This window comes from Vanacampus margaritifer, chromosome 12 (genome assembly GCF_051991255.1).
Source record: "Vanacampus margaritifer isolate UIUO_Vmar chromosome 12, RoL_Vmar_1.0, whole genome shotgun sequence".
Lineage (NCBI taxonomy): Eukaryota > Metazoa > Chordata > Actinopteri > Syngnathiformes > Syngnathidae > Vanacampus > Vanacampus margaritifer.
The window spans coordinates 7,649,246-7,675,716 of NC_135443.1; the positions used below are offsets into that span (position 1 = coordinate 7,649,246).

General features: G+C 39.4%; 1 protein-coding gene across 4 annotated transcripts in view; it reads right to left on the reverse strand.

The window, feature by feature from the left end:
* Window positions 1-722: 722 nt before the first annotated feature.
* gbf1 (golgi brefeldin A resistant guanine nucleotide exchange factor 1) overlaps window positions 723-26,471 on the reverse strand; it is a 63,861-nt gene continuing 38,112 nt past the window's right edge. For 2 of the 4 annotated variants that reach the window (XM_077581268.1, XM_077581266.1), the window contains 21 exons: window positions 25,460-25,542; window positions 24,695-24,931; window positions 21,464-21,557; window positions 20,794-20,970; window positions 20,362-20,426; window positions 20,036-20,159; window positions 18,831-18,902; window positions 18,606-18,700; window positions 18,366-18,519; window positions 17,294-17,519; window positions 15,965-16,122; window positions 15,644-15,893; window positions 14,418-14,626; window positions 12,564-12,714; window positions 10,658-10,788; window positions 10,481-10,582; window positions 8,719-8,832; window positions 8,459-8,636; window positions 6,815-6,997; window positions 6,504-6,742; window positions 723-1,681 (listed from right to left, as the gene is read on the reverse strand). In XM_077581268.1, the coding sequence (XP_077437394.1) occupies window positions 1,601-1,681; window positions 6,504-6,742; window positions 6,815-6,997; window positions 8,459-8,636; window positions 8,719-8,832; window positions 10,481-10,582; window positions 10,658-10,788; window positions 12,564-12,714; window positions 14,418-14,626; window positions 15,644-15,893; window positions 15,965-16,122; window positions 17,294-17,519; window positions 18,366-18,519; window positions 18,606-18,700; window positions 18,831-18,902; window positions 20,036-20,159; window positions 20,362-20,426; window positions 20,794-20,970; window positions 21,464-21,557; window positions 24,695-24,931; window positions 25,460-25,542 (3,123 nt within the window). In that variant the 3' untranslated portion in view covers window positions 723-1,600. Of the gene's footprint in view, window positions 1,682-6,503; window positions 6,743-6,814; window positions 6,998-8,458; window positions 8,637-8,718; window positions 8,833-10,480; window positions 10,583-10,657; window positions 10,789-12,563; window positions 12,715-14,405; window positions 14,627-15,643; window positions 15,894-15,964; window positions 16,123-17,293; window positions 17,520-18,365; window positions 18,520-18,605; window positions 18,701-18,830; window positions 18,903-20,035; window positions 20,160-20,361; window positions 20,427-20,793; window positions 20,971-21,463; window positions 21,558-24,694; window positions 24,932-25,459; window positions 25,543-26,471 lie in introns of all 4 variants that reach the window. The other 2 variants (XM_077581267.1, XM_077581265.1) reach the window with 1 other exon arrangement.

Consider the following 26,471-nt stretch of genomic DNA (forward strand, 5'->3'; position numbering starts at 1 on the left):
GCTGCATGATAGCCGCTGCTCCCTGTCACGCGCTGAGGACAAAGCGCGTACATCCAATCCGCATTGCAGGGACAAAATAAAATTAATAAGATAAGATCCACTGATTGTCACACCCATCTAAGTGGGGCGAAATTTGCTCTCCGCATTTGACCCATCCCCTGAGGGAGCAGTGAGCAGCAGCAGCAGCCGCGCTCGGGAATCATGTGGTGATCTAACCTCCCAATTCCAACCCTTAATGCTGAGTGTCAAGCAGAGTGGCAATCGGTCCCATTTTTATAGTCTTTGGTATGACCCGGCCGGGAATTGAACCCACGACCTCCCAGTCTCAGGGCGGACACTCTAACCACTCCGCCACTGAGCTGAACAAAAAAAAAAAAAATTGAAGAATTTTTTTCTAACCTTATTGGATAAGTTCGGCGGGCCGGATTGAAACGCATAACGGGCCGTATTTGGCCCGCGGGCCGGGGTTTGCCCATGTCTGGACTAGATACATACATTAGTGTCCACTGGAGTGGCTAATGCCCAACTGTGGCATAAAGATTCATTTATATAGGAGAAAACAACTTTTTAATTGCTGTCCACTGTAGTAATCACTATCCAGATTTATTTATGTAGTGACAAGATAAATTCAGTTCCACATTAGTGTCCACTGGAGTGGCTAATGCCCAACTGTGGCATAAAGATTCATTTATATAGGAGAAAACAACTTTTTAATTGCTGTCCACTGTAGTAATCACTATCCAGATTTATTTATGTAGTGACAAGATAAATTCAGTTCCACATTAGTGTCCACTGGAGTGGCTAATGCCCAACTTGTGGCATAAAGATTCATTTATATAGGAAAAAAACAACGTTTTAATCGCTGGCCACTGTAGTAACCACTATCCATGAAAGGGTTCAATTGAAATCACAATATTGAGGGAGAAAAAAAATCTGATAATTTTTCAAAAGCTCTCATAGAGTTTCATTGTCCCATTCTTGTTTCTCCGTGTGGTAAAGAGAACAGACAACGACAAAGAATCTGTACCAAACTCCACAGCGGAAGATGGTCCAGGAGATGGATTTACCGTCCTCTCAGCCAAGAGCCTGTTCCTTGGTCAAAAGGTAATTTTGTATAATAATAACCAGATTTTTTTTTAAATTTTTTTTACTAAATTGTACTCACATATGCTGGTGATGGCGGGCAATCGCAGCTTTCTCTCACAGTGACCGAAATTGGCAAGATTGGAACAATCAAGGTGGATGCCATAATTAACCCCACAAATGCAGAGATGGACCTCAAAGATGGCGTAGGTGAGAAAGAAGCGCTTTGGAGACACCTTTTTTTTTTCTTTTTTTTTTTGCGCTCATCCGATCTGCGTCGTTTGCAGGCAACGCCTTGGAGAAAGCAGGAGGCCAAGAATTCCTGGAGGGAGTGAAGGAGCTACGGAAAGCGCAGGGACCTTTGGAGGTGGCGTCGGGTACGTCTTTTCTTTTTGTGTGTTTTGCTCCCGAGCTCTGCCGCCAATTAATAAAACTGCAACATTTGAACTTGAAATGGATGTCCCGCCCCCTTTTGCAGTGGCGGTGAGCCAGGCCAGTGGAATGACAGCCCGCGTCGTCATCCACTGCAACGTTCCTCAGTGGGGCTCGGACAAGTGCGAGGAGCATCTCGAAAAGACGGTGGAGAACTGCCTCTCGGCTGCTGAGGAGAAGAAATTCAAGTCACTGGCTTTCCCGTCGCTCCCTGCTGGGCGGTGAGGACACACCCACTTTTATGCAAATAACTGACTTGGGCTTCAGCTGTTTCAAGTAGGGCTGGGCGATTTGGTAAAATAAAAAAAAAAAACGCGATTTTTTTTTTTTTAGTCGTTCAGGAAGATTTTAATCAATTTTAATCTAACAAAGCCAACAAATCTTTATTTAAAGGTTTTATTTATTCAAAAATAATTCCTGTGCAAAATGTTCAGACAATAATGTATACTGACTCCAAATCAGTTTCAACTAAGGTCAGGCGATTACATTTTTTAATCGTAATTAATTGCATGACTTCAATAACTAAATCATGATTAATCACAAATTTTATATCTGTTGTAAATATGGAATAAAATATTTTCACTAAGTTATCATACTCTTGCATAAACATAAAAGTGGGGGAAAAAATGTTATACTAATAGAAATATTGCTGCATATTTTAGTCATTGATAGTCATTTCACAATAATTCAGAAAAACGAGTTTAAAAAAAAATACTGTATTGTAAAAAAAAACGAGTGATATTGATTTGTGTTCCTCATTTTTCTGCCACTAGATGGCATAATCACATTTGTAAGACGTTGGTGACAGCTCAGTGCATTTTCCTTTTCATATTAAGAGCTGTCAAATCTTTAACATGAAGTAACTTGCGAAATTCTGCACATGTTTAAAATTGCAAAATACAATTTAAACACAGTCTCCACAAATATATGCATTATTAATAAATGTATTACTGCTCAATTTTGCTGCGTTGCAACCGGAATTCCCCCAGTACAGGTTTTCCAAGTAAGGAGCGGTCATTAATGAAGCGTAAAACAAATTTGTGGCGTTAATTTTTTTTTTTTTTAATTAACTCAAAATTTAATTTTGACATGCCTCGTTTTAACATTCATAGTTTGTGCTTAATTGCGACAATTAATTAGTCTTGTAAACCACCCATGCAGCATTCTGAAAATAAAATAAAATAATAATAACAATAAATAAAATAAAATAATAAAGCAAACAGATTATAGTTAAATATCCTATCTTAAATATACAAACTAAAGCGCTTAAAGTCACTTTTAAGAAGCAGTCAGAAAATAAAATTTGCCGTGTTCGTTTTCCTAACGTGATCGATTGAATGTGAGAGTGTTCGTTGTTTGTCCTGACTCGAACCCCCCCCACACCCCGCCCACAGGAATGGCTTCCCAAAGCCAACGGCTGCCCAGCTCATCCTCAAGGCCATCTCCAACCACTTTGTGTCATCAACCAACTCCTCTCTGAAAAACATCTACTTTGTCGTGTTTGACAGCGAGAGCATCGGAATATACCTTCAGGAAATGGCCAAGTTGGACTCCAAGTGAGGAATCAGAGTTTCTGACTTTTCTTGGTGTGTCATGTTTCCTTCACATGTTCATTTTTGTGTCTGTTTTTTTTCCCCATAGTTTCCCCCACTTTAAGATCATCAAACAAATGTAAATATCAGACAAAAGTTGACCCAAGTAAACATAACATATTTTTTATTTATTAAGGAAATAAAAGTATTTAGCGCTACATTTCACAGAGAGCTAAGTAGCGTAGCTTTGAGTATTTTTTTCCCCTTTAATAAATAAAACGGCTGAGGCTGTCAAATATTTTGGTATTCGGCTAGTCGATAAATAGTTTAATAATTGAGTATTTGGATAAAATGAAATATATAATAAAATATATTTTTGCTTGGTTAAAGAACATTTGTGAATACAGAAGAGAAAGTAACACATTTCTCTTAATAAATGACCTACTAGTTTTTTTTAGATAATCATATTTTTAAAAAAATTTAAATTGTACACGACAGCAACATAAAAAAAAAAAATGGAATTACTTGAGGACTCATTTTACCATGAAATCACCATAACTGTATTTCATGTTTACTTCCCCCTGCTAATAATTTACATTTGTTTGATGACCTTAAAGTGGGGTTGCTATAAAAATAATTTTTTTTAAAAAAAAGTAAGAATTTGAGAAGAAAACATGCTTTTCCCACAGCACTGTAGCTGATAACAGTAGTGGATCTGAGTGAAATTAAGAAGGAAATGTGAGTGGAAAGCTGTTGACATACTGTATGTTGCTGTCCCGTAGAGATTAGATAATTTAAGGCCCTTAAGTTTGCCATTATGTTGCTGTGTCAGATGTTTTTACATTCCATGTACAAATTAGAAGTTATTTCTTGGCTTCTGTAGTTTGATACACTAGTTACAAAAAAAAAAAAATGTGGTCCTCATTCTGCTTTGAAATAAAATGTTTTACATCATTTGTTTTTTTTTTGAGCGTCTTTACAGTTAGAGGTCCTAAACTAAGAGTCGGAAGAATGGTCAACAATGCTAATTGGATGATGTCTTGCGGCAATTGCCACAATACGTCCCCCCTATTATTCAATTACAATTCTGTTTACGAAACAAGAAAGACAACAACGCTCAATGTTCAAATGCCCAGATTTTGTGAGTTCAAGTGAACCCCTCGAATGCTCATTTTTGAACACGGCCAAATGCCAATTACAAGTTTTGAGGGTGGGCACACTTGTGTAACCACATGATTTCACTATTTATTTATTTTTGACCTCTATTTAAAAAAAAAAAAAAAGAAGAGACTATTTTATATTATTTTATTTTAATTGAGATTTACAGGTTACAGGCCAAATTAATTGTGGAAACTGTTTTTCGAATTTTTCTTGGTCTTATTTTTTTAAATACCACAAAAGCCTGACATTTGAACAGGCCCAGGGGGTGTGTAGACTTTTAACATTCACTATAAAGTGAGTTAACAAAAGGGTAATTGGCACTTTTGGTGCTCTTTCCCCTCAGTGGAAAACAATTACGGTACATGATCATCTACACTAAGTTGAAAATCCATAAACCAAGTGTCTGACTTTTGATGTCATATAAATGAAAATATACTGCGTTATTGAAGATCTACTGTTATTTTTTATTTGTTTGCCCTATGACGTCAACACCTCAAAAAAAAGTGACAAATTTGATGTTGTGTAAAACTTGTGTATATGACTGACAACAAAACCTTATTTACATTATATTTATTACATTGTAAAAAGTACATCACTTTTCATTTATATATTATGTACATATTAATTTCCTGTTTACGCAAAACATCAGCTCCAGATTCACAACAAAATAAACATACAACATTTTTTGTTTAAAAAAAAAAAAAATCTCTTAAGCCGTTGGTGGTACGAGACAAATTTTCCATGTCCGGATCAACTCAATAAATAACATAAAACATCACAAAGAGAACCTCAGAGTCGCCCCCGTCCTGTCTAAGTGACATAATTGGCATTCAAGTAGATCATTTTTAGCCATAATGATGCAAAACCAAAATCCTTTCAAATCCATGATGTGTCATGTGTCCTACATATCAATTTAAATTGAATACGCTTGAGAAATGTAATTAAGAATATCATGAACTGACAGGATCTCTACACTGGCATAAAACACGTCAACAAGCCAGCCAATGAAAATCGGTCTTCACTCCCCCATTGGCAAAAGGCAGCAAGCACAAGCATGAGTGACTTGCTGAACAAATGTGATTTGCTTTCCACTCTTGGCAGCCAATTTCACATTGAACCGCATTCGTTCAGATCCATGTTTGTCATTCGTAAGGTTTTCAGCATTGTGAGCAGGCCTCGGGTTTTAACCGTGTGTGCTACATCGTACGCTGTGATGAGCTCTACAAAGCACGAGCGAAACACCACAAAATAATACTGCACTCTATAGAATTCATCTACAACGTTGGAATGTTGATCTGTTGATTTTTTTTTTTTTTTGCACATGCACACTAACCCTTCAAAAAGTGTTTTTTAAAACAGTTAGTTTTTTTATATGGGGTTTAAAAAATATACATAAGGAGGGGTAGGGGGAGCACGGAGCAGTTTTAGTCCAATATAGTGTAAATGTTTTGTTTTTCTGCAGTCTGAGCTGATCCCTCATTTGAGTGATTACAAGAACATGAAGCAACCCGATTGAGCTGACATGCGGAACTTATAATGCTTAACCCCCCCCCCCCCCACCCCCTGCCTGCCTGCAATCTCAGCATTTACATGCCCCAAAGAGGCAGTATTTTATCTTTTCTCAGGAGGTTAAAAAAAAAAAAAAAAAAAAAAGTGGACTTTGCTCCGGTACGTACATGCGTTGTCGCTCAGAATCGGACAAACTACGTAAGCTAAAGTTGAGCATTTAAGGGAATATGTTAGCGCAACATCACTTCTTGGAATTGTTATCATCACAACAGTGTCCCAACAGAAGAGATGCCCCGCCCCCAAAAATAATAAAAATAAATAAAAAATGTCAGAAAGCTACGGAAGAAGATGAGGGCCAGTGAAGAGAAAAAAAAAAAAAAAAGGTTGGGAGGATTCTGACTTTATTCTCACAATTCTGACTTTAAAGTCAAAAGTCAGAATTTGGAGAATAAAGTCAGAAGGCTCACTTTAAAGTCAGAATTATGAGATTAAAATCAATTGGAATAAAGTGAGAAAGAATCATGCCATCCTTTTTTTTTTCCCCACACTGACCCTAATCTGCTTCCATAGAAAGCAAACTATGACTTTTGAGTATTAATTCAACTCATCAATGAACACTGAGTGAACTCACGTAACCCTGACCCTTCCCAGAAAATGTTCTAAAATGGGAATGTGATGACAATTCTTCTCTCATATACTTCTATATCTCGACTATGAAACGAGTCAAAATAAACTTGAATCTGCCAGAATTATGATTAGTAACGTTAGCATGTTGACCTACTGTACCTCGTTAGAAGGGCTTGTAGGTCTGGGAGCAGGAAGCAGCGGTACCGGGGATGTGGCCTCAATGAGGGCGGGGTTGAGGATGATTGGCAGGGACATGGGCGGGACCCCCACCTGCAGCGGAGAGGCAAGCGGTTGGAGGATGAGGGGGGACTGGCTCAAGGGTGAGGACACTTGAACGTGGGGGGGTTGCGCTGCCACTGGCAACGGGGGCAACGCTGGGGAAGACGATCGCTCCGGTCCTGAAAGACACAACAAACATTTTTTTTTTCTCCCCCCCGTGAGATCACATTTGAACCTTTTGAATGCGGTACCGTTGACATTGGCTGCTTGAGCCTCCTGGGGCGATGCTGGCCTGCTCGGAGCTCGAGGCTCTGCGGGAGTTATGGGCACATACGCGGGGGAGTGCGCTTGTTGGAGTGCTGGAACCTGTGGCGAGGGAGGCCGGCCTGATGAGGATGGGGGCTGCGCCTCGGATGGCGGACTGGGTCCTGGTTCTGAAGGATGAGGTCATTTCAATGGCTTGATTTTAATGTGACAATTTGCAGTGTGAAAAAGGGCTTACATTTTTTTTTTTTTTTTTTTTTTTAAACTGTTGAATTATGATGACAATTTACTATGCAAAATTCTACTTTTATAACATTACCTACATGTGTCGATATCTAAGGGTATTATGATGAATATGAAGGTTCAACTCCTGGGCAGAATAATTTCATTTCCGAGATTAAATTTTCGGATTTTCCAGACTACAAGTCGCACTCGGCCAAACGTGCATAATTAGGTAGAAAAACAAACAAACATAAGTCGCACTGGAGTAAAAGTCGCCTTACTCATTCAAACCTTAAAACGTGTAAATCCGTTTTTTTAATACTCTGTCCTTCACTCCCAAAAACGTGTTTATACGCTTTTTTGTTTTTTTTATGCAAGAGGGCTATGATGCAGATTCTGACCTGAAGAGGTCACTTAAAGTAATGGTAGCTATTACAAAAAAATGCCCAGAAGAGTATAAGAGATCAGCCAGGGCCATGTTGCAACAAGCTCTTTTTGCCAGTGTTTTCAACAGGTTTTTTGAATAATGATGAAACTTAGCTATATTCTAATGCTAATTGCAGCAATACGGAAACAGATACAAATTACTGTATACTTTTTTTTTCCTGATGAAAGAAGAGACTCTAATCCATGTTTTTATAGCAATAGAACACAATATTCTGTGGGACTTGCAAAATCAGTCAAAATCTAGTAAAACAGCTGGGAGCAAAGGGGGTTGCTTCGGTGAAAATGGCTGGGAGTGAATGAGTTAAGTATGTATAGTATATTATAGTACAGTGGTACCTCGGAGTTTGAAACATAATTTGTTCCTGTGAAGTGTTTTAAGTCCGATTTGTTCAACTTTTGAAAAAAAAATTCCCCATAGGAAATAATGTAAATGCAATGAATCCGTCCCCAAGCTCCAAAAACAAAAAAAAAATCTATTTTATTTATTTCAAATTTATTTGAATTTCTATTTATGTAAAACGGAAAATAAAATAGAAAATAAATAAATAGAAAATAAAATGTTAATGTTTGCTTTAGTTCAGTGCTGAGTTTGTGTATTTTACATTGGGCATATCGCTAGACTACGAAGGGGTCCTTGCGTGTTGGCGGGAGGGGGAATCCTCGCACCGGTATTTACAGAAGTACGATCATCTCCTTCCTTAAATCCACTGTGGTTCCTTCTGTTTTTCTTTACTGCCACTGCTGTCTGAGTTCTGAGACGTTTGAACTGAGAGGTCCCATTGTATACGTCTAGAGTGCTCTCTTGTGGCTGTCTGTGAAATTACATTCCCCCCAATTTTTTTTCACGTATAAATCGCTCTGGAGTATAAATCACAGAAACAGCCAAACTATGAAAAAAAAATGTGACTTATCGTCCAGAAAATGCGGTAATTGAGTCGAGCAAAGATGAAATAAACACGCACCTGGTAAAACAGTCTGTTTAAAGAGCTCCTCTCTCAGGTGAGGCAGGAAACAGTCGATCCGTTCCCACGTTATTTCCCATAAATCGGAGTATCTTGTCGTGGAATCTGGGCTGCGGAAGATTTCTGCTGTGTCCATCACCAGCAGCATGTTCTTCAGAGACTCTGGGATGGCCTCCAACTAGAAATAAACCAACACATTGAGACCTGTTGAGTCCCACATTTAACTCATTGAAATCACTTTTTGCTGACAAAGCGCTTACCAATAAGTCACTTGATCCCGCATGCATGTACTTGTCCATGAAATCCAGAATGGTGAGCCACAGGGCAGCAAAGGTAGGCAGGGATAAAAGCGGGAGGAGGTGCTGCAGAAACACCTGCCGTACATTGCAGAATAAAAAAAAAAATAATAATTAAAAAAAAATTAAAATTAAAAAAAGAGAAAATTACCCACTCATTTTTAACTCTTTCACTGCCACTGACGTTTAAAGACGTCAAGTAAAAACCTACGCTTCACTGCCAATGACGTCAAAAGACGTCATCCAATGATTTTTTATTTTTTTTTTGAAACGGGTAGAGGAAACCCTCCCGCATGTCTGGTCAAAGTTTCAAGTCTGTCTGTTGTGCCTAAGGACTATTTTTGGCCCCTAGAGGGCAGCGATGACTCTCTTTTGACAAGATCGGGTGGGCGTCAGTAGAGGCGGAGCTAGAGCGTCGAGCAGGAGATGAGAATGGAAGACAAAGGAAAAATGGCGGCCGGTCGCGAGGAGCTCACACCCGAGACGTTTTTTTCAAAGACCAAAAGCATCGCTGAAAAAGCACATTGTTGACGATGATCATCATAGATGATGAAGATGAGGGTGACTCCGTGGTTGGAAAGCATTGACGCGGCAGTAGAAGACGTTAGATGGAGCTAGATGGAGGAGGGAACGGGCAATGGCGAGCGTTTGCCAGCAGCTCTACACTTACAAGACGAAAGGCATCGACCAACGCTAAAATAGTGCATTGATGACGACGGTGATCATACTCGATGATGATGAAGGTGAATCCGAGCTTGACGGCGAAATTGGAACCGCTGACGCGGCGGCTATTACGGTGTCGTAACGCGGAGCGCAACCGAGCACGCACAGGCGGACGTTCGATCGGACGACGGAGAGTGCCCCGAGTCCAATGCATATTCATCGGAGGAGTGTGTACAGTCTGCTACTTGCTTTTTATTCCCCGGAAAAAAAGGCCGTCAAGAAAGTGTAACGTTTGCACGCAAAACGGACCAATGTGAAAGTGAAAGTAAACTGTTGTGCGAGTCCAGCGGCGTCTCCTTGCACGTAGGAGAGCGTTACAAAAGGAAAAACTGTATTTGAAACATCCACATAATTGTAAGTAGTACCACAGTTGCACACATTTGGAAATAGTTTGCGAAATTGTTTTGTCAAATTGTTACACTGTTGAATGGAAATAAACGTATTTTGCAATCAAAAAACACTTTTTCATTGTTGGTGAAAGCGTTTTACAGAAGTAAAGCACTATTTAGGTGTTTGTGGCATCATTCATGGACAAAAAGAAGTGTACAATTCACTAGAGTGCATGAAATAACATCGTTTTACAAAAAGCTCTTTTTCTCCGTTTTTTTGTTTCAAAAGAGAGAATTTCGGTGAAAGTAACCATTTTCTATTGTTGATTACTGAAGAACGGAATAAGGTAGAAACAAACTTTTTTTTTCTGATGAAAGCTGAGAGTCCAATCTTTCATTTGGTAGTATGTGTGTTTCCATAGTCCAAACACAACATTTTCTGTGGACCTTGAAAGATCACTCAAAATGCTTAAATCGGCTGGCAGTGGGGACAACCTGTTTCTGAAAACGTCTGGCAGTGAAAGAGTTAAAAATAAATCTTCCCACAAGCCTAAAAGTCAAATCAGCTCAGCTCACTTCAACATAGTTCCTTGCTACCAAGATGACATTATGAAACACCAATGCCAATAAAAAGTCATGTTAATTTATCCACCGCTTGTGTGTGAAGTGCAAACCTTTGATAAAATAGTGCAGGCTCTCATTCTCGTCTCCTCCATTCCACCAACATCAGCTGGACTGATGTTGCTAAGCAGCTTGGTCAGTAATGGAAATAGCACCTGCAAGGAGATTATTGGTTGTACATGTTAATGTTGTTTACAAAGTCTGCAGCAGATGAAAAAAAAAAAAATCACCTTATTGAAGCAAGACTCCCACTCTGTAGCTTTTAGCGTCTGCAGATCGTGGACAAGCAGAGCCCGCTGGAGGTAGTTCAGAGCCTGCATACGCACTTGACGTCTGGCGTCACAGCACAGCCAAGCGATGCCTTGAGACAGAAACGGCGCCGGAAAAAAAAAGAAGAGGTGATGCAATTGCGTTTATAAAAAGAGGTTTTGGTTAAGAGTTTAGAACAAAGGTCAACTATTGATTGTAAATTAATGTATTTATGTAAAGTTATAAATTGTACATATTTAATTAGGGGTGTTCTATACCACTTTTTTTAGACCGATACCCACTAATACTGATATCATTAGTACTTATGATACATACAATTTAAAAAAAAAAAAACAACGACGGATACAATTTTTTAAATGATGTCAAGTTCCCAACAATAGAATTTTTCCTTAAAATTTAAGGACTACAGTGAAGTGCAAAGAATTCAATTAAATACAATAGGGCTTCAAGTAATTTAGTACTATCTCCCATGTTCAAGAATTCGTCAAGCTGTTTAGTGTGTGATGTTTAATTATATCTCGTTTTGAAATCCATGCTTTTAATTTGGAAGGCTGCTCTGTATTTCCGTTTCCTGTTTCACATTCTCTGTTCAGTACAAATATAAGGTAGTATGCATAAGAGCTACAATTAGCTAATTTACAATTAGCCGTAAATGGCACCGTTCTATTTTTGGCACCGTAGCTCCAAGACGTTAGCGAGGCAATTAACTCATTCACTGCCATTGACGGCTATAGACGTCAAAAATTCATTTGAACTATTTCTATTAGTTTTTGTTAACAAGAGTATGAAAACCTAGAAAAAAAATGTATTGTACATTTAGAACAGATATAAAATTTGTGATTAATCTTGAGTTAACTAGTGAAGTCATCTGATTAATTAAAATTTAAAAAAATAATCGCCAGATGCCTCTAATTATAAAAAAAGTAATAAAAGAATATTAAAAAGTAGGGGCGTCAGACGATTAAATTTTTTAATTGGAATTAATCGCATGACTTCAATAGTTAACTCGATTAATCACGAATTGTATATCTGTTCTAAATGTACACTAAGAAAAATCTAGGTATTCACACTCTTGTTAAGAAAAGTGGAAAAAAATGTAACACTAATAGAAATAGTTCTAACGATCAAGTGTTACCTCATAAGGAGACACACAGGAAACGAACGAGACGGAACAAAACTTTCGTTTCCCCACCAGTCTTTCTGATAGTTCCTGACCGAAAAATGGCCACAAGAGCGGGGGCCGATACCAGTATCGTACCCGGTACTCGCCCATCCCTAGTTTTAATACATTGCTACCTGTTTAGATATGGTACATGTTATCATTTGGAAATAGACATGTTTAGGCAATGTCAAATTACATGCAAATAACATATTGTAAAAATAAATTAAAAAAAACAGTCACAAAAATGAGTGACATATTTTAACTCTTTGACTGCCAAAAACGTTAAATAACGTTTAGTAAAATCCTAGGGAGGAGTGCCAAAGACGTTAAAAGACGTTTGTTTCAAAACAGAGGTGAAACTAACCATTTTCTATTGTTGATTACTGAAAAACGGAATAAGGTAGAAACAAACTTTTTTTTCTGACGAAAGATGAGAGTCCAGTCTTTCATTTGGTAGCATGTGTGTTTCCATAGTCCAAACACAACATTTTCTGTGGACCTTGAAAGACCAGTCAAAAATGCTTAAATCGGCTGGCACCCACGGCATCCCTTTTCTGAAAACGTCTGGCAGTCAAAGAGTTAAGGGACTAAAAATGAAAAGTAACGTTCAGCCCTCCTTTATCCTACCTAATACAATATATCTAGCACAGCCTCTAAAAAGAAAGCATGATGAATCTAATGTGTACATTGTGATAAGAGCAGACCTTGCAGCAGTGGGCACCAGCAGCTGCTCCACAGTGTTTGCGAGTCCGCTTCAATCTTTTTACCAGCGGCCTCCAGATGGCGCTGTTCTTCTGCCCAAGAGCTGTAGATGCTGGCAGCCCGGGTGTGCAGTGTGTGCATCAAATCTAAAAGCTGAACCATCAAAGACACGACGACTGGTCAGTCCACATGTGTGGGTGTTATTATTATTATTATTATTATTATTTTTACAAATTAGTGACGAATATAAAGCGTTGAAAATGGCTTGCTCTCTTTGATGATGCAATGTTAATGGTTGACCAAACATGACATTTTGGGGTTCTCTAAAAAAAAAAGATGATTTTGGAGATACACGGTTTTGGCTGAACGCCAGCAAAGTGCCCGTTTCACAGTGTTTCTTTTGCACCCTCTCTTGCACCCCAAACTGGTCGCCAGCCAATCGCACGGCCCAAACACACAAATAGACATCCACGCACACATTCACACCTAAAGACAACTTAAAATGTCCAATTCACCTACCATGCATGTTTTTGGAACACATTTTCAACAAAACTTTCAAAAGATTTGTTCTGCCATGTACTTTTGAATTAAATACTCACAGCTACAACACTTTAAAGGAGGGGTGTAAAAGCCTTTTTTCATTGTGCTCGACATGACGGCTTTAAGGAGCAGTATTGCTATTAATAGACTAGGTATTACGTGAAATTACACCCATCCTTTGGGAACAAAGGTTTTGGTTCCCTTCTGTTAAAAAAATGTTACTGAAACAACTGAAAATTGACAAAAGTAATGAAAAACTTTTGGATTCAAGTTTGTGAAAACGCATTTAAAATGAAAAAACACACAAATTTACAACTTATCCAATATAAAATTATTCACAGAACATACATTACTCAATATATGATGAAGAAAATGGGACTCTCAGACTCCGACATTTGTCTCCAATGCTTACAAAACACTACAGACACTTATGTTCATGCTTTATGGTTATGTACTCCGGTTATGTATTTCTGGACTAAAGTCTTAGAAAAACTTTCCGCTATTTTGGACTGTAGGATACCTTTATCTCCAAACTTGTGTTTGCTAGGTGACCTAACAACAACTGACTTACCACATAAACAATTTCAATCTACACTTGTAGCCCTTACTATCGCTAAAAAAACAATTCTTGTTAACTGGAAAAATAAACAAACTCTGAATATCGACCAATGGTCTAACCTCCTCATAAATCACATTTTAATGGAAAAAATATCTGCCTCAAATAAAAACCAAATATCAAAATTTATAGAAACATGGTCTACGTATATAGAATTTTTTTAACCTAATTCTGGTTACTTAATTCTGTCTGTTAGCGAGAGCCACTACATCGTGATAACTTACATTGATGTTTCTGCATTTGGCAATTTATTATTATATTATATTATTAGTATGGGATTTTTTTTAATGGGCTTTAGGTGAACTGATGAATACACACACGCTCGCACGCACGCACACACACACACGCACACTCACCCACATACAAAAAAAAATCTATCTATCTATATATATATATATATATATATATATATGTGTGTATATGTATATATATTTTAAAAAAAAGAGAGAAAAAAACTTCTTTTTTTTAAAAAAAAGTAGAGCAATGATGATGTCAAATCGAATGAACAATACTGAGCTCTCCTTAAAAAAAGAAAGAAAAAAAAGAAAAAAGTAATGAAGAAAAATGTACTGCACATTAGCGAATCAAAACCAGGCATTACTTGATTTCTGTGGTCAAAACGAATAACAGAAATTGAAATGAGAGCGAAACCATTTGAGAGAATGAAAAAGAAAGCTCCTGTACTTACATCCCGACTAACCTGTAATGACACCGTATGGTAACCTGCAGGAACACCCTCGTCCTCCTCATCGTCACTATGGGAACGTGACGGACGTTGGCTGGAAGCCCGGCTTCCGCCTCGTCTTGTGCCGTTCCCGTTCTCTTTCTCCTTTCCCCCGGCCTTCTTCCTCAAACGGGACTTGGCAGGATCATACTTATGACTCCTTCTCTTGTCATGGTTGCGGTAACCTGAGGAATGGATCATGCCGAAACATCTTTGCAGTACGACTTGTAACATTTTGTTAATTCGGAGGGAAAAAAAGTTCCTTGCTACATCGTGAATGATTTATTTTGTTCAAATGCTTTGTTGCCTTTTGCATCATTTGCTCCCAAAAACATCTAAAAACGTTCTATTTTAAATATTGCCAGTGTCCCAAAAACATATTTATACGTTTTTTTAATGCAGCCTCTGACCTGAAGAGGTGGCTTAAAGCAATGGTAGTTATTACAAAAAACCGGCCAGCAGGTGGCAGCAGAGTATACGAGATCAGCCAGGGCCGTGTTGCAACAAGCTCTTTTTGCCAGTGTTTTCAACAGGTTTGTGAATAATGATGAAACTTAGATATATTATAATGCTAATTGCTGCAAACGGAAACAGATACAAATATACTTTTTTTTCCCTGATGAAAAAAGAGATTCTAATCTTTCTTTTGGTGGGTTCCATGTTTTTACAGCACTAGAACAAGATTTTGTGGGCCTTGCAAAAATCAGTCAAATTCCAGTAACAGCCGGGAGCAAAGGGGGTTGCTTCAGTGAAAAAAAAAAACTATATATATATATATATTTATATATATATATATATAAATATATATATATATATATATATATATATATATATATATATATATATATATATATATATATATATATATATATATATATATATATATATATATATATATATATATATATATATATATATATATATATAAATATATATATATATATATAAATATATAAATATATATATATATATATAAATATATATACATCACTGAAGCAACCCCCTTATATAGCATATTTCACTTACTTCAATATATATATATATATATATATATATATATTGAAGTAAGTGAAGTAATATATTGAAGTAAGTGAAATATGCTATATACTCTCCTTAATACCTTCAGAATGTTATACATGCCCATTTGCTAGGAATTATCTACTAATGTGAAAATCTCATTTCTGTTCATTTAAGTAACTAACCTCCATTGAGACTAGCCTCCACGAATACCCGGATGGCTCGAACACACAACTCAAAGTTGTCCGGCGTGACGTGGGCAGCATCACGGACAATGAATGACAATGTTTCGACGCACTTGATGAGAGACTTTGTGTCATGCTGGCCGAGGTCCTGACCCAGTGTCAGACTGTACTGGTTGACCAAAGGGTGATTGAGTTGAGATTTGGAGCTCAATGGTGGGGTTTTATTGGTCTCCAAGTCCTCTTTTCCAACCTAAAACACACAAAGTAGTGGTTAAATTGATGATTTACTGAAAACGAATGATATCATGTGTGAGGACTGACCACCAGCCATCCGCTGCCTGCTACATCCACATCTGTTGTGGAGCGAGGGATTCGGGCCTTGCTGTGTTCAGTGTAGACCTCCGAGTCAGACGTGTAGCCGCGATCTAAACTCACGTCACTCGGATGATGGGATGGCAACTCACTGTCTGACTGAGCACCTGGAAACACATAGATAACACACTGAATGCTTGATGTCAAAAGATGAATATGAGACAAGAGATCAATTGTTTTGCATTTATTTGCGACATCTGGGTCTGATATGCAATTTAGACGGTAGCATTATTTGAATAAACAACCACATTTTAAGTGTGCAAAAGTATTGGAACAGAATTAGACTTAAAATAGATTCCGCTCACGGGGAATAAGAAATATAACGCCAACTGTACTGCCCCTGGTGGAGACAGTGGTGTTTGCGCCTTTGTATGTTTATTTTTTACCCTCAAGTGCTACCGTAGCACATTGTACTCCAAGCAATGCTACACACTAGCTAATCCAGAGTGTTAAAGCCTAGAGTGTAATTTTGGCTCCAGAAATATCTGTCTGTAAGTACATTATTTTGAGGAGTGCTGGCTTGCAACTAGGTTATTGAATCGGATGTTTAAATTCCAATGTGACATAAGTTACTAGGCGCTACTTAGCGTAGCATTTCGATGATAGCGCCCATGTAAACTAGCATTATGCTAACAGCTAATTTTATAGTGTTCGCAGCTAATTTTGGTAAATGATGCAAATCTCTATTGTTTCAAACTTTAAATAACATGATTGTAATGTCCCGTTATGTTTTGTATGCTACAGTTTTAAAGTTTCATCCTGTAAATGGACAAAACAGCAAGAGGCATCCTGGTCGTTATTGGAGAAGCTGTTAGCTATCTGTATAGCTAGTTCCGCTTAGCTGACAGAAAAAAAATTCCCACAACCAATCAGATTGGTCAGTCACGTTCCAGTACTTTGGTCACATGAAAAATGCTTGCTATCTTCTAATTTTTGTATCAAATCCAGATCAGTTACCAGTTACATACCTGGTAATGAGAGAGAAATGTAAATTTATTTTCTCATGCTTATTGGGATTCCTCATTAATTTAATTATTGTCTACATGTTTAATTGAATTGATTTGTTAAATAAATATTCATACTTCGTTCTAACCCTCAATATTTTCAGTTTCAGCAAAATGATCGATTTTGATCAGTTGGAAAGTTAGGAGGTACAGTGCAAAGTAGGACAAATCTAAAAATGTATTAAATCAAAATAGCAGACATTTATCAACAGTTAATAACCATAAAATGTGTGCCCTACATCTGTGGCAATCTGAAGTCAAAGAAATATTGCACCTGTTTCAATGTCCGCGCTGGGAGAGGTAAACTGAAAGGAGGCAGGAGGTTTGACTCCAGCGCCGACGCATTCAAGCAGCGAGAAGAGCGTGTACCAATGGTCTGTGCTGTGGATGTTAGCCGCATTGGTCTTGAGCAGCTCATGAAGGCCAAAAGCCACCTCTCTGCTTACCCGGGACAAAACATGTGGTTTCATCATAAGCAGGAGACGCAGGGAAAGAAGCACCTGTATGAAGAAAAAAAAACACAACGGAAAAACAAAGATCAGAGGTATTGAGATCTCGTGATTGCACAATGATTATACTGTACATGCAGCTAGTGTTAGCTACATTCACTCCCAGCCATTTTCACAGAAGCAACCCCCTTCGCTCCCGGCTGTTTTCCTGGATTTTGACTGATTTTGCAAGGCCCACAGAATATTGTGTTCTATTGCGATAAAAACACAGAACCTACAAAAAGAAAGATTAGAGTATTTTCTTCCATCGGGAAAAAAGTATATTTGTATCAGTTTCCGTTTTGTAGTTTCATCATTATTCGGAAACCTGTTGAAAACACTGGCAAAAAGAGCTTGTTGCAACATGACCCTGGTTGATCGCATACTCTGCTGCCACCTGCTGGTCATTGCTCTAAGCTACCTCATCATGTCAGAAGCTACATCAAAGCCTCCAGTATGCTTTTGCATATAAAAACATAAAAAACGTGTAAATAAGTTTTTGGGGAGTGAAGGATGAAATATAATTTTTTTTTTTTTAAAAAAACGTGTTTACACGTTTTGGGGTTTGAATGAGTTAATAGGTTTTTCATGGCATAGACAAATTCTCTCGTACACAAAAAATTCTCGGAGTAAAATTTACTCTCTTCCAAGTTCAAATTTTAGAGCGGGACCAAATAGACTCTGCTTAGAGGGAAATTTACTGTACAGAATTTACTGTGTACCCAACAATAAAATGGCCATAACCAATATATGTTAATTCATCAATAAAAAGAGAAAGGGAAAACGGTAGCTCTGAAATTCTGGTGACATACTGCATGTGTGATATGTGAACATATAGAAGAAAGTGACTTGCTATACCTGGGAACTAATATCTTCTCGTCGTAGCAAGCGAATGGCAAGTCGAATGAGTCCCACTACGCCCCTCTCGACCAAAAAGCAGCTCTCGTTAGCGTGGACGCAGAGGTGACAGAGGTGGTCGCGCACCGTTTGCCACACACACGACACACGGTCTCTGAAGGCAGAAACGTATTTTTAGTGCATGAAAATGTCAAAACACGAAACAAGTGTGGTACCACTTTGCTCTGCGTCAGCTCCTACCGATTTTCCATTACAATACGCAGTAACATCTCTAAGCAGAAGGCGGCATCCTCTTCATCATAAGTCTCTTCATCGGGGGTTACTGATATCAACGCCTGTGGAACGTAAACTGGTTATTCTTTAAATTGTAAGCAAATAAGTTAATGAGAAGACAAAAAAAGATAACTCATGGGTAGAACTATACCTGTGATTAACATTTACAGCTAAATGTAATGTAACAATTACCTTCATTAGTTCCTGTAAAGACTCAAGCTGGAGGAACTTGCTCTCTGTGATCATCTTCTCTGGGTCACATTGCTGAAGATAAAGACATAAATACATTCCAGTATACAGTGGACCCCCACGTATTTGCACTTCGGTATTTGTATTTGTGAACACTGAGCTCTATTAACTCTTTTGACTGCCAGACGTTTTCAGAAAAGGGATGCCGTGGGTGCCAGCCGATTTAAGCATTTTGACTGATCTTTCAAGGTCCACAGAAAATTATGTGTTTGGACTATGGAAACACACATACTACCAAATGAAAGATTGGACTCTCATCTTTCATCAGAAAAAAAAAGTTGTTTCTACCTTATTCCGTTTTTGAGTAATCAACAATAGAAAATGGTTAGTTTCACCTCTGTTTTAAAACAAACGTCTTTTAAAGTCTTTGGCACTCCATAGGATTTTACTAAACGTTATTTAACGTGTTTGGCAGTCAAAGAGTTAAAAGATAAAATGGTCAACACTTTGTTCAAGCACAATTTTTTTATCACCCGAGTCTGCTGTTATTCTGGATCTCAACTCATCCATCTTGTTGTCAAGAGACTGGACGTTAAGTAGCAAAGGGCTATTTAGAAATGGTTATGTACCGGTATGGGCTTTAGCTTAGCATTTAGGCTACCTCTCTTACTACACTTCCGTTGCCTTTTTTTTTTCTTCCTTTCGGGCATGTTTATTAGAATAGACTTCACCAACCACATCTCATTTGCAACAACAACAACATCCGAAAAGAAAAAAGGTTGACTGGTTGAAGCCATGGCTTATAAAAAAAAAAAAAAACGTTTTTTATTTTCTTTTATTATGTCGCTCAACGTCTACTTTGTCTACTCAGGTTCAGTTCTTGAGTAGCCTGCCGGATAATCCTCAGAAGAGCTGATCAAGATAAGGTTATGTTTGCATGTTTGTCAAAAGAACTGAAAGTAACTGCGTTACAGTAGAAAGCTATAGTCCGGTAGGTCCAGTTTATCTACTGTTTATGTTTAATAATATAGGTTATTAAAATAAATTTTAGAGCATCATTTATTTGCAGAAATTTGCTATTTATAGTCAGGCGAATAGCAGGGATCCACCGTATAACACATCCTGATACATAATGGCTTTTAGGCGGTTATATTTTAGATGGATATATTGATATCAGAGTCATGTATTGTAAATCCTATAATTAGCACCTTTATGCAGAGGATGGCGGCCTGTTTGGCTTCCTGATTTTCCATAGATGGCCCTCTAAGTCCAGACTGCTCAGCGCCACTCAGGGTCAGCCAGTTGACAAAGCTCAACACTGCTGACTCACCACTGAAATGATATTGCAAAAGAAAAAGAAAAATGCTTTTTTTTTTTTTTTTTTACTACTGATTTGTTTTATCGCTCTTTGTGTCATTAAAAGCTCTCATTTCAGTCAGAGAAACCTTTTTTTACATTGTACAAAATAGTGCAAGTGACAACATTAAAAAGAACGTGACAAGACATTATTCACAGTATCAAACAATGTACATACCGATTAGAAGGAGTTTCCTCTCTTTGAAGAGAGATTTTTCCATTTGGTTCAAGAAAATCCTCCACCTGATTTCAAACCAAACAACAAAAAACAATAATGAAGAACTACCAGTAGGTGGCAGCAGAGAGCTCTAGAAAAATTCAGCTCTGCGCTAACACAAACAAGGAATAACTGAAATTGTAATACAGTCATAAATGCAGTTTAAGTCTCGACTTTCAGCTGCAATTCAAAAAGGTTCCTCAAAACAATTATACTAACATTTTAGAAAATACAAATAACATGATGACTTTCATCATTACCTCATTGGAATGCATGAGTAGCTCTATTGAAAATCAACTATATACTGTAAAAAAATATATTAAATTGTGATACAAATTTAAGTCTCAGCCTTAATACAGACTAAAAAGTACTATCTAAGCACTTTAAACTGACCTCAACCATGGCTTTGGGTAGAAGCTCGGCCCTGAACAGTTGTAGCATAGAGTCCATGATGTTTTTCCAACCCTCTCTCAAGATGTTGCCATGCTGATGGGCAAGATCAAACACTGTCTTGGCGGCTGTTTGCGCCTTTGCGTTGCTCCCGAACACGGATGGAAGGTTTTCCACTGACTATAAGGATGGATAGAAGGGAGAACAACCAACTCAGTGACCATTACCAACTTTTCCCGTTGTCTGTCCATCTGTCAATGCAGCATCGTTTTGCAAATTTAATTTGTCTGAAGTTAAGATTTAGCTGAATGCCACCTCATAATCACAGAATGTATTTTAAAATGCCCTTTCATCTCAATTTTGTTAAACGAACATCCAAAAACAATCTATTTACATTATACAGAGTTTCATAATAAATTGTATTTAATAAATTGTATTGTGAAAAAGTATTAAATAACTAAAACATGACTGCCATGTGTATCTACCTTGTTTGGTGTGCTATAGTGTACTGTAACTATATTACAAATATGGGCTGATGTCAAACCACAAATTCAAAAAAATATGTGCCCTGTTTTTGTATTTCATGAGTAAAATTAATAGGATAGTATCAAATAAAACATCTTGACATATCATTATGAACAATTAATAAGAGACAAATACAAAGTGTCCTCACCTCACTGCTCAGAGTTGTAAACTTGCACAGCGAGATGATCAAATTGTCAAAAACATCGTTAAATCCATAGTGAGCTGCTATTTTGGCACATTTCCTGCACGGAGGGCAAACGCGCACCCATTAGTACACAATTTCAGAGTGCCCACAACTTTTCACATTGCTGTACAGACGCTCCCCTACTTACGAACATTCGAGTTACGAACAACGGTACATACGAACATTTCTGCGCGTACAGAATGTCGAAAAATGTTCGGAAAGAAATGCTGTAAGTTAGATTTTGTATTGCGCGTAGTGCTTCCTTCCGCCGCTAATACCGACGATTGGCGCTGTGAGAGCTCATTGGAGGCTGAGCAACGTGGCGAGGAGGAGGAGGAAGAAAACGCCGGTCCCCATGAAGCAGGAAATAACTTTTGAAGCCGATTCCAGCGACGACGAAGAATCTCTCATGATATAAAATCCTCCTCTTCCTCCTCCTCCATCATCTCCTTAAGCATCGAGTACATCTTCCAAAAGTAAGTTAAACTTCATTTTATTTATCTTATTACGTACATGTACATACTGTGTGTGTGTGTGTCTCTCGCTCTCTCTCTCTAACATACGTAGTACAGTACAGTACTGTACATATTCTCTCCATTTTATTAAAAGTTTTTTTCAGTACAAACCAATGCAGGTTACTTGTACAAGCCTTAAACATACTTATATAAACCTTCAATATACTTATATAGGCTTTAAACATAAATTATAATACAAAATATAGCACTGAAGCAACTTACGAACAAATTCACCTTACGAACGATCGTCCGGAACGTAACTCGTTCGTAAGGTGGGGAGGGTCTGAACTTGCAAAGTTGCGTAATCTACAATAATATTATCCTTACAACTATAATGCATACAAATCCGGCAGAAGGTTAGTCATGCTACATTTCAAAAGGCACAATGAAAATGTTCGGGAAAGCCTTCATTTATTTAAAAAAAAAAAAGAAAAAAAAGGGGGGGGGGTTAACATTTGTAAAAGCATATATTGCTGAATCTCTATATTTGTATGTTTTTATATGCTTTATTCTGTATCCAGTTTGTCTGTGCCTTGACCTCAAGTCTGTAAATAAAGTTAATTGAGTTCATGATCATGAGGCGGCCGATCGGAGCTGTGGCCGTAAGGTGGTTGGTGCCTGTCGTGGCGGCAATCCTCGAACCCGCTGGTGGACACCAGCGGTAAGGGATGCCGTCAAGCTGAAGAAGGAGTCCTATCGGGCCTTTTTGGCCTGTGGGACTCCGGAGGCTGCTGACGGGTACCGGCTGGCCAAGCGGAATGCGGCTTTGGCGGTCGCTGAGGCAAAAACTCGGGCATGGGAGGAGTTCGGTGAGGCCATGGAAAACGACTTCCGGACGGCTTCGAGGAAATTCTGGTCCACCATCCGGCGTCTCAGGAGAGGAAAGCAGTGCACCGTTAACACTGTGTATAGTGGAGACGGAGTGCTGTTGACCTCGACTCGGGACGTCGTGAACCGGTGGGGAGAGTACTTCGAAGACCTCCTCAATTCCACCAACACGCCTTCCTTTGAGGAAGCAGGGTCTGGGGACTCTGAAGTGGGCTCCCCTATCTCTGGGGTCGAAGTCGCCGAGGTGGTTGGAAAGCTTCTCGGTGGCAGGGCCTCGGGGGTGGATGAGATCCGCCCGGAGTTCCTGAAGGCTCTGGATGTTGTGGGGCTGTCGTGGTTGACACGTCTCTGCAGCATCGCGTGGACATCGGGGACGGTGCCTCTGGATTGGCAGACCGGGGTGGTGGTTCCCCTTTTTAAGAAGGGGGACCGGAGGGTGTGTTCCAACTTTAGAGGGATCACACTCCTCAGCCTCCCAGGTAAGGTCTATTCAGGGGTGCTGGAGAGGAGGGTCCGTCGGGAGGTCGAATCTCGGATCCAGGAGGAGCAGTGTGGTTTTCGTCCCGGCCGTGGAACAGTGGACCAGCTCTACACCCTCAGCAGGATCCTCGAGGGTGCGTGGGAATTCGCCCAACCAGTCCACATGTGCTTTGTGGACTTGGAGAAGGCGTTTGACCGTGTACCTCGGGGAGTTCTGTGGGGGGTGCTTCGGGAGTATGGGCTACCGAGCCCCCTGATACGGGCCATTCGGTCCCTGTACGACCGATGTCAGAGTCTGGTCCGCATTGCCGGCAGTAAGTCGAATTTGTTTCCGGTGAGGGTCGGACTCCGCCAAGGTTGCCCTTTGTCACCGATTCTGTTCATAACTTTTATGGACAGAATTTCTAGGCGTAGCCGAGGCGTTGAGGGGGTCCGGTTTGGTGGCCTCAGCATTGCATCTCTGCTTTTTGCAGATGATGTGGTGCTGTTGGCTTCTTCAAGCCGTGACCTCCAGCTCTCACTGGAGCGGTTCGCAGCCGAGTGTGAAGCGGTTGGGATGAGGATCAGCACCTCCAAATCCGAGACCATGGTCCTCAGTCGGAAAAGGGTGGAGTGCCCTCTCCGGGTCGGGGAGGAGGTCCTGCCCCAAGTGGAGGAGTTCAAGTATCTTGGGGTCTTGTTCACGAGTGAGGGTAGGTTAGAGCGGGAGATCGACAGGCGGATCGGTGCAGCGTCTGCGGTGATGCGGACGCTGTATCGGTCCATTGTGGTGAAGAAGGAGCTGAGCCGAAAGGCAAAGCTCTCGATTTACCGGTCGATCTACGTTCCTACCCTCACCTATGGTCACGAGCTGTGGGTCGTGACCGAAAGAACAAGATCCCGGATACAAGCGGCCGAAATGAGTTTCCTCCGCAGGGTAGCCGGGCTCTCCCTTAGAGATAGGGTGAGAAGCTCGGTCATCCGAGAGGGACTCAGCGTCGAGTCGCTGCTCCTCCACGTTGAGAGGAACCAGTTGAGGTGGCTCGGGCATCTGGTTCGGATGCCTCCTGGACGCCTCCCTGGGGAGGTGTTCCGGGCATGTCCTACTGGCAGGAGGCCCCGGGGACGACCCAGGACACGCTGGAGAGACTATGTCTCTCGGCTGTCCTGGGAACTCCTTGGGGTCCCGTCGGATGAGCTGGCTGAAGTGGCTGGGGAGAGGGAAGTCTGGGCTTCCCTGCTAAAGCTGCTGCCCCCGCGACCCGACCCCGGATAAGCGGAAGAAGACGGACGGACGGACGGACGAGTTCATGATCATTTTCATATTGTGGGGAATAACATATCTCGCTAAGCATCTTCCAGTTTAACCAAATTGTCAACATCCGTACAGTACCTAAAGCCAGTAATGGCCTTTTGGAGTATGTTGTCATCCAGACTCTTGTCAAAGACATAGGAGAGAGCTGCAATAGTCGGACCCCAGGTCATGGTGAATAAGTCATGGTCATAGCTGCCAGGTGGCAGGTGAAGAAAAAGCCCCTCTGGTGTAGCACCGCGGTGTAGCAGAACACTCCACACATAGTTCTCCTTCACTAAACCAGTCTGCTCATCTGGCATCACAATCTCGTCAGTCCTGCAAAAGGAAAATGAATGTTCCAATATTAGATGGGAACACTATAGTGATTTCACTATGACTATTAAATGATGCAAAATAAAGTGCTTGGCGCAATTCTGTCTCCAGAACTGTTTCATGCTTAATGCATAGCGCAGTGTTGGTCAAGTAAAGCATTCTGCAGATCCATTTCCATCAATCCTGTTGAAGTATACTCAAGCAATATACAGACTCCAGAATAGCTCATGATTCTGCAACACTGGTTGGTAAATACAATTTCCCTTTAATGGCAACATATACCATTTTGTGATTTCATCTTTGAAAAATCAAAGATATAAGTGTGCCATGTTGCTTTTTACATATACCACCAGGCCATAAAATATCAACTATCCCACAAAACCAGTTTTGTCTAATAAACTGGGCTTGCTTTACATCATAATTTGAAAAACCACACAACTGCCAGAGGTGTGCTAGATTTATTTATTTTTTTTTTTTTTTTTTTTTTAAGGTTAGAATTGTGTTTTTTTAAACTGGTGTACTCAAGCTTACTTGATGGCATTGTAGATATCCTCTAGCATGTCCTGGTTAAAGTCTTGGTTTCCATTAACTCCCTTCAGATTCTTCTTGAATTGCTGTTGAAAACAAAAAACAAGTTGGGCATCTTATTAAACAAAACCTCCTTTAGGACTTCCTCTTCTACAGCAAAAAACTTTTATCAATTAAAGTTAAGCCCTTGTCTATAAATTTCAGATAATGTTACAAAACTCTCATGCTTTTACTTGAACTGAGCATCCACCGAACAATTAAAAGGGTTCCGGGTGGGACGCTCATTATGTGTCACTTAATATGGTTAAGGCTCCTAAACAGGGATTAGGGCAAAGAGCCTCCTGTAAATAAACACAATCAGTGAGTGATAACTGACAGCCTCAAGTCTCAGCTTGGTAGGATTTGCTAAATTGTCAATGCGTCAATTAATACTCTACGGCATCAATAGCTACTCCACATTATTACTAGGGGTGGGAATCTTTGTCTCACAATTCAATTCGATTCAGATTTTTATTTTTTATTTTATTTTTTATTTTATTTTTTTAATTCAAACAGATTTCTGCTTCAGTTTATAGATGAGCAAATAATCAACATGATCTACTTTAGTCTGTCTCGCTAATGCTAATTAGCGCGCTACTCGCGGCACTTTTATCACTCAAAAGAACGGTTATTCATACAAACGCTTCAGGAATGTATACAGATGAGCATCTTAACATTACTCAATGGCATATGCTCTTCCTACGCTGCAAAAAAAACGACTTTTATCGGCAAAACTTGATTGTGACTTTTTCCTTCTACTCTCTAATGTGGCTACAACTCAACTGTGTATCAGAACACGTGGAACCACACTGCCCCTAAGTGGCCAAATCGAGTCCAACGTGTACAGCGTTCCCAGTAAAGGCACACACAAACAAGGGCAAATTTTGGGACATTTATAATCGATTGTGAATAGTACTAAATGAGAATTGTGAATCTTATGAGAATAGATTTTTTGGCACACTCCTTATTATTATAT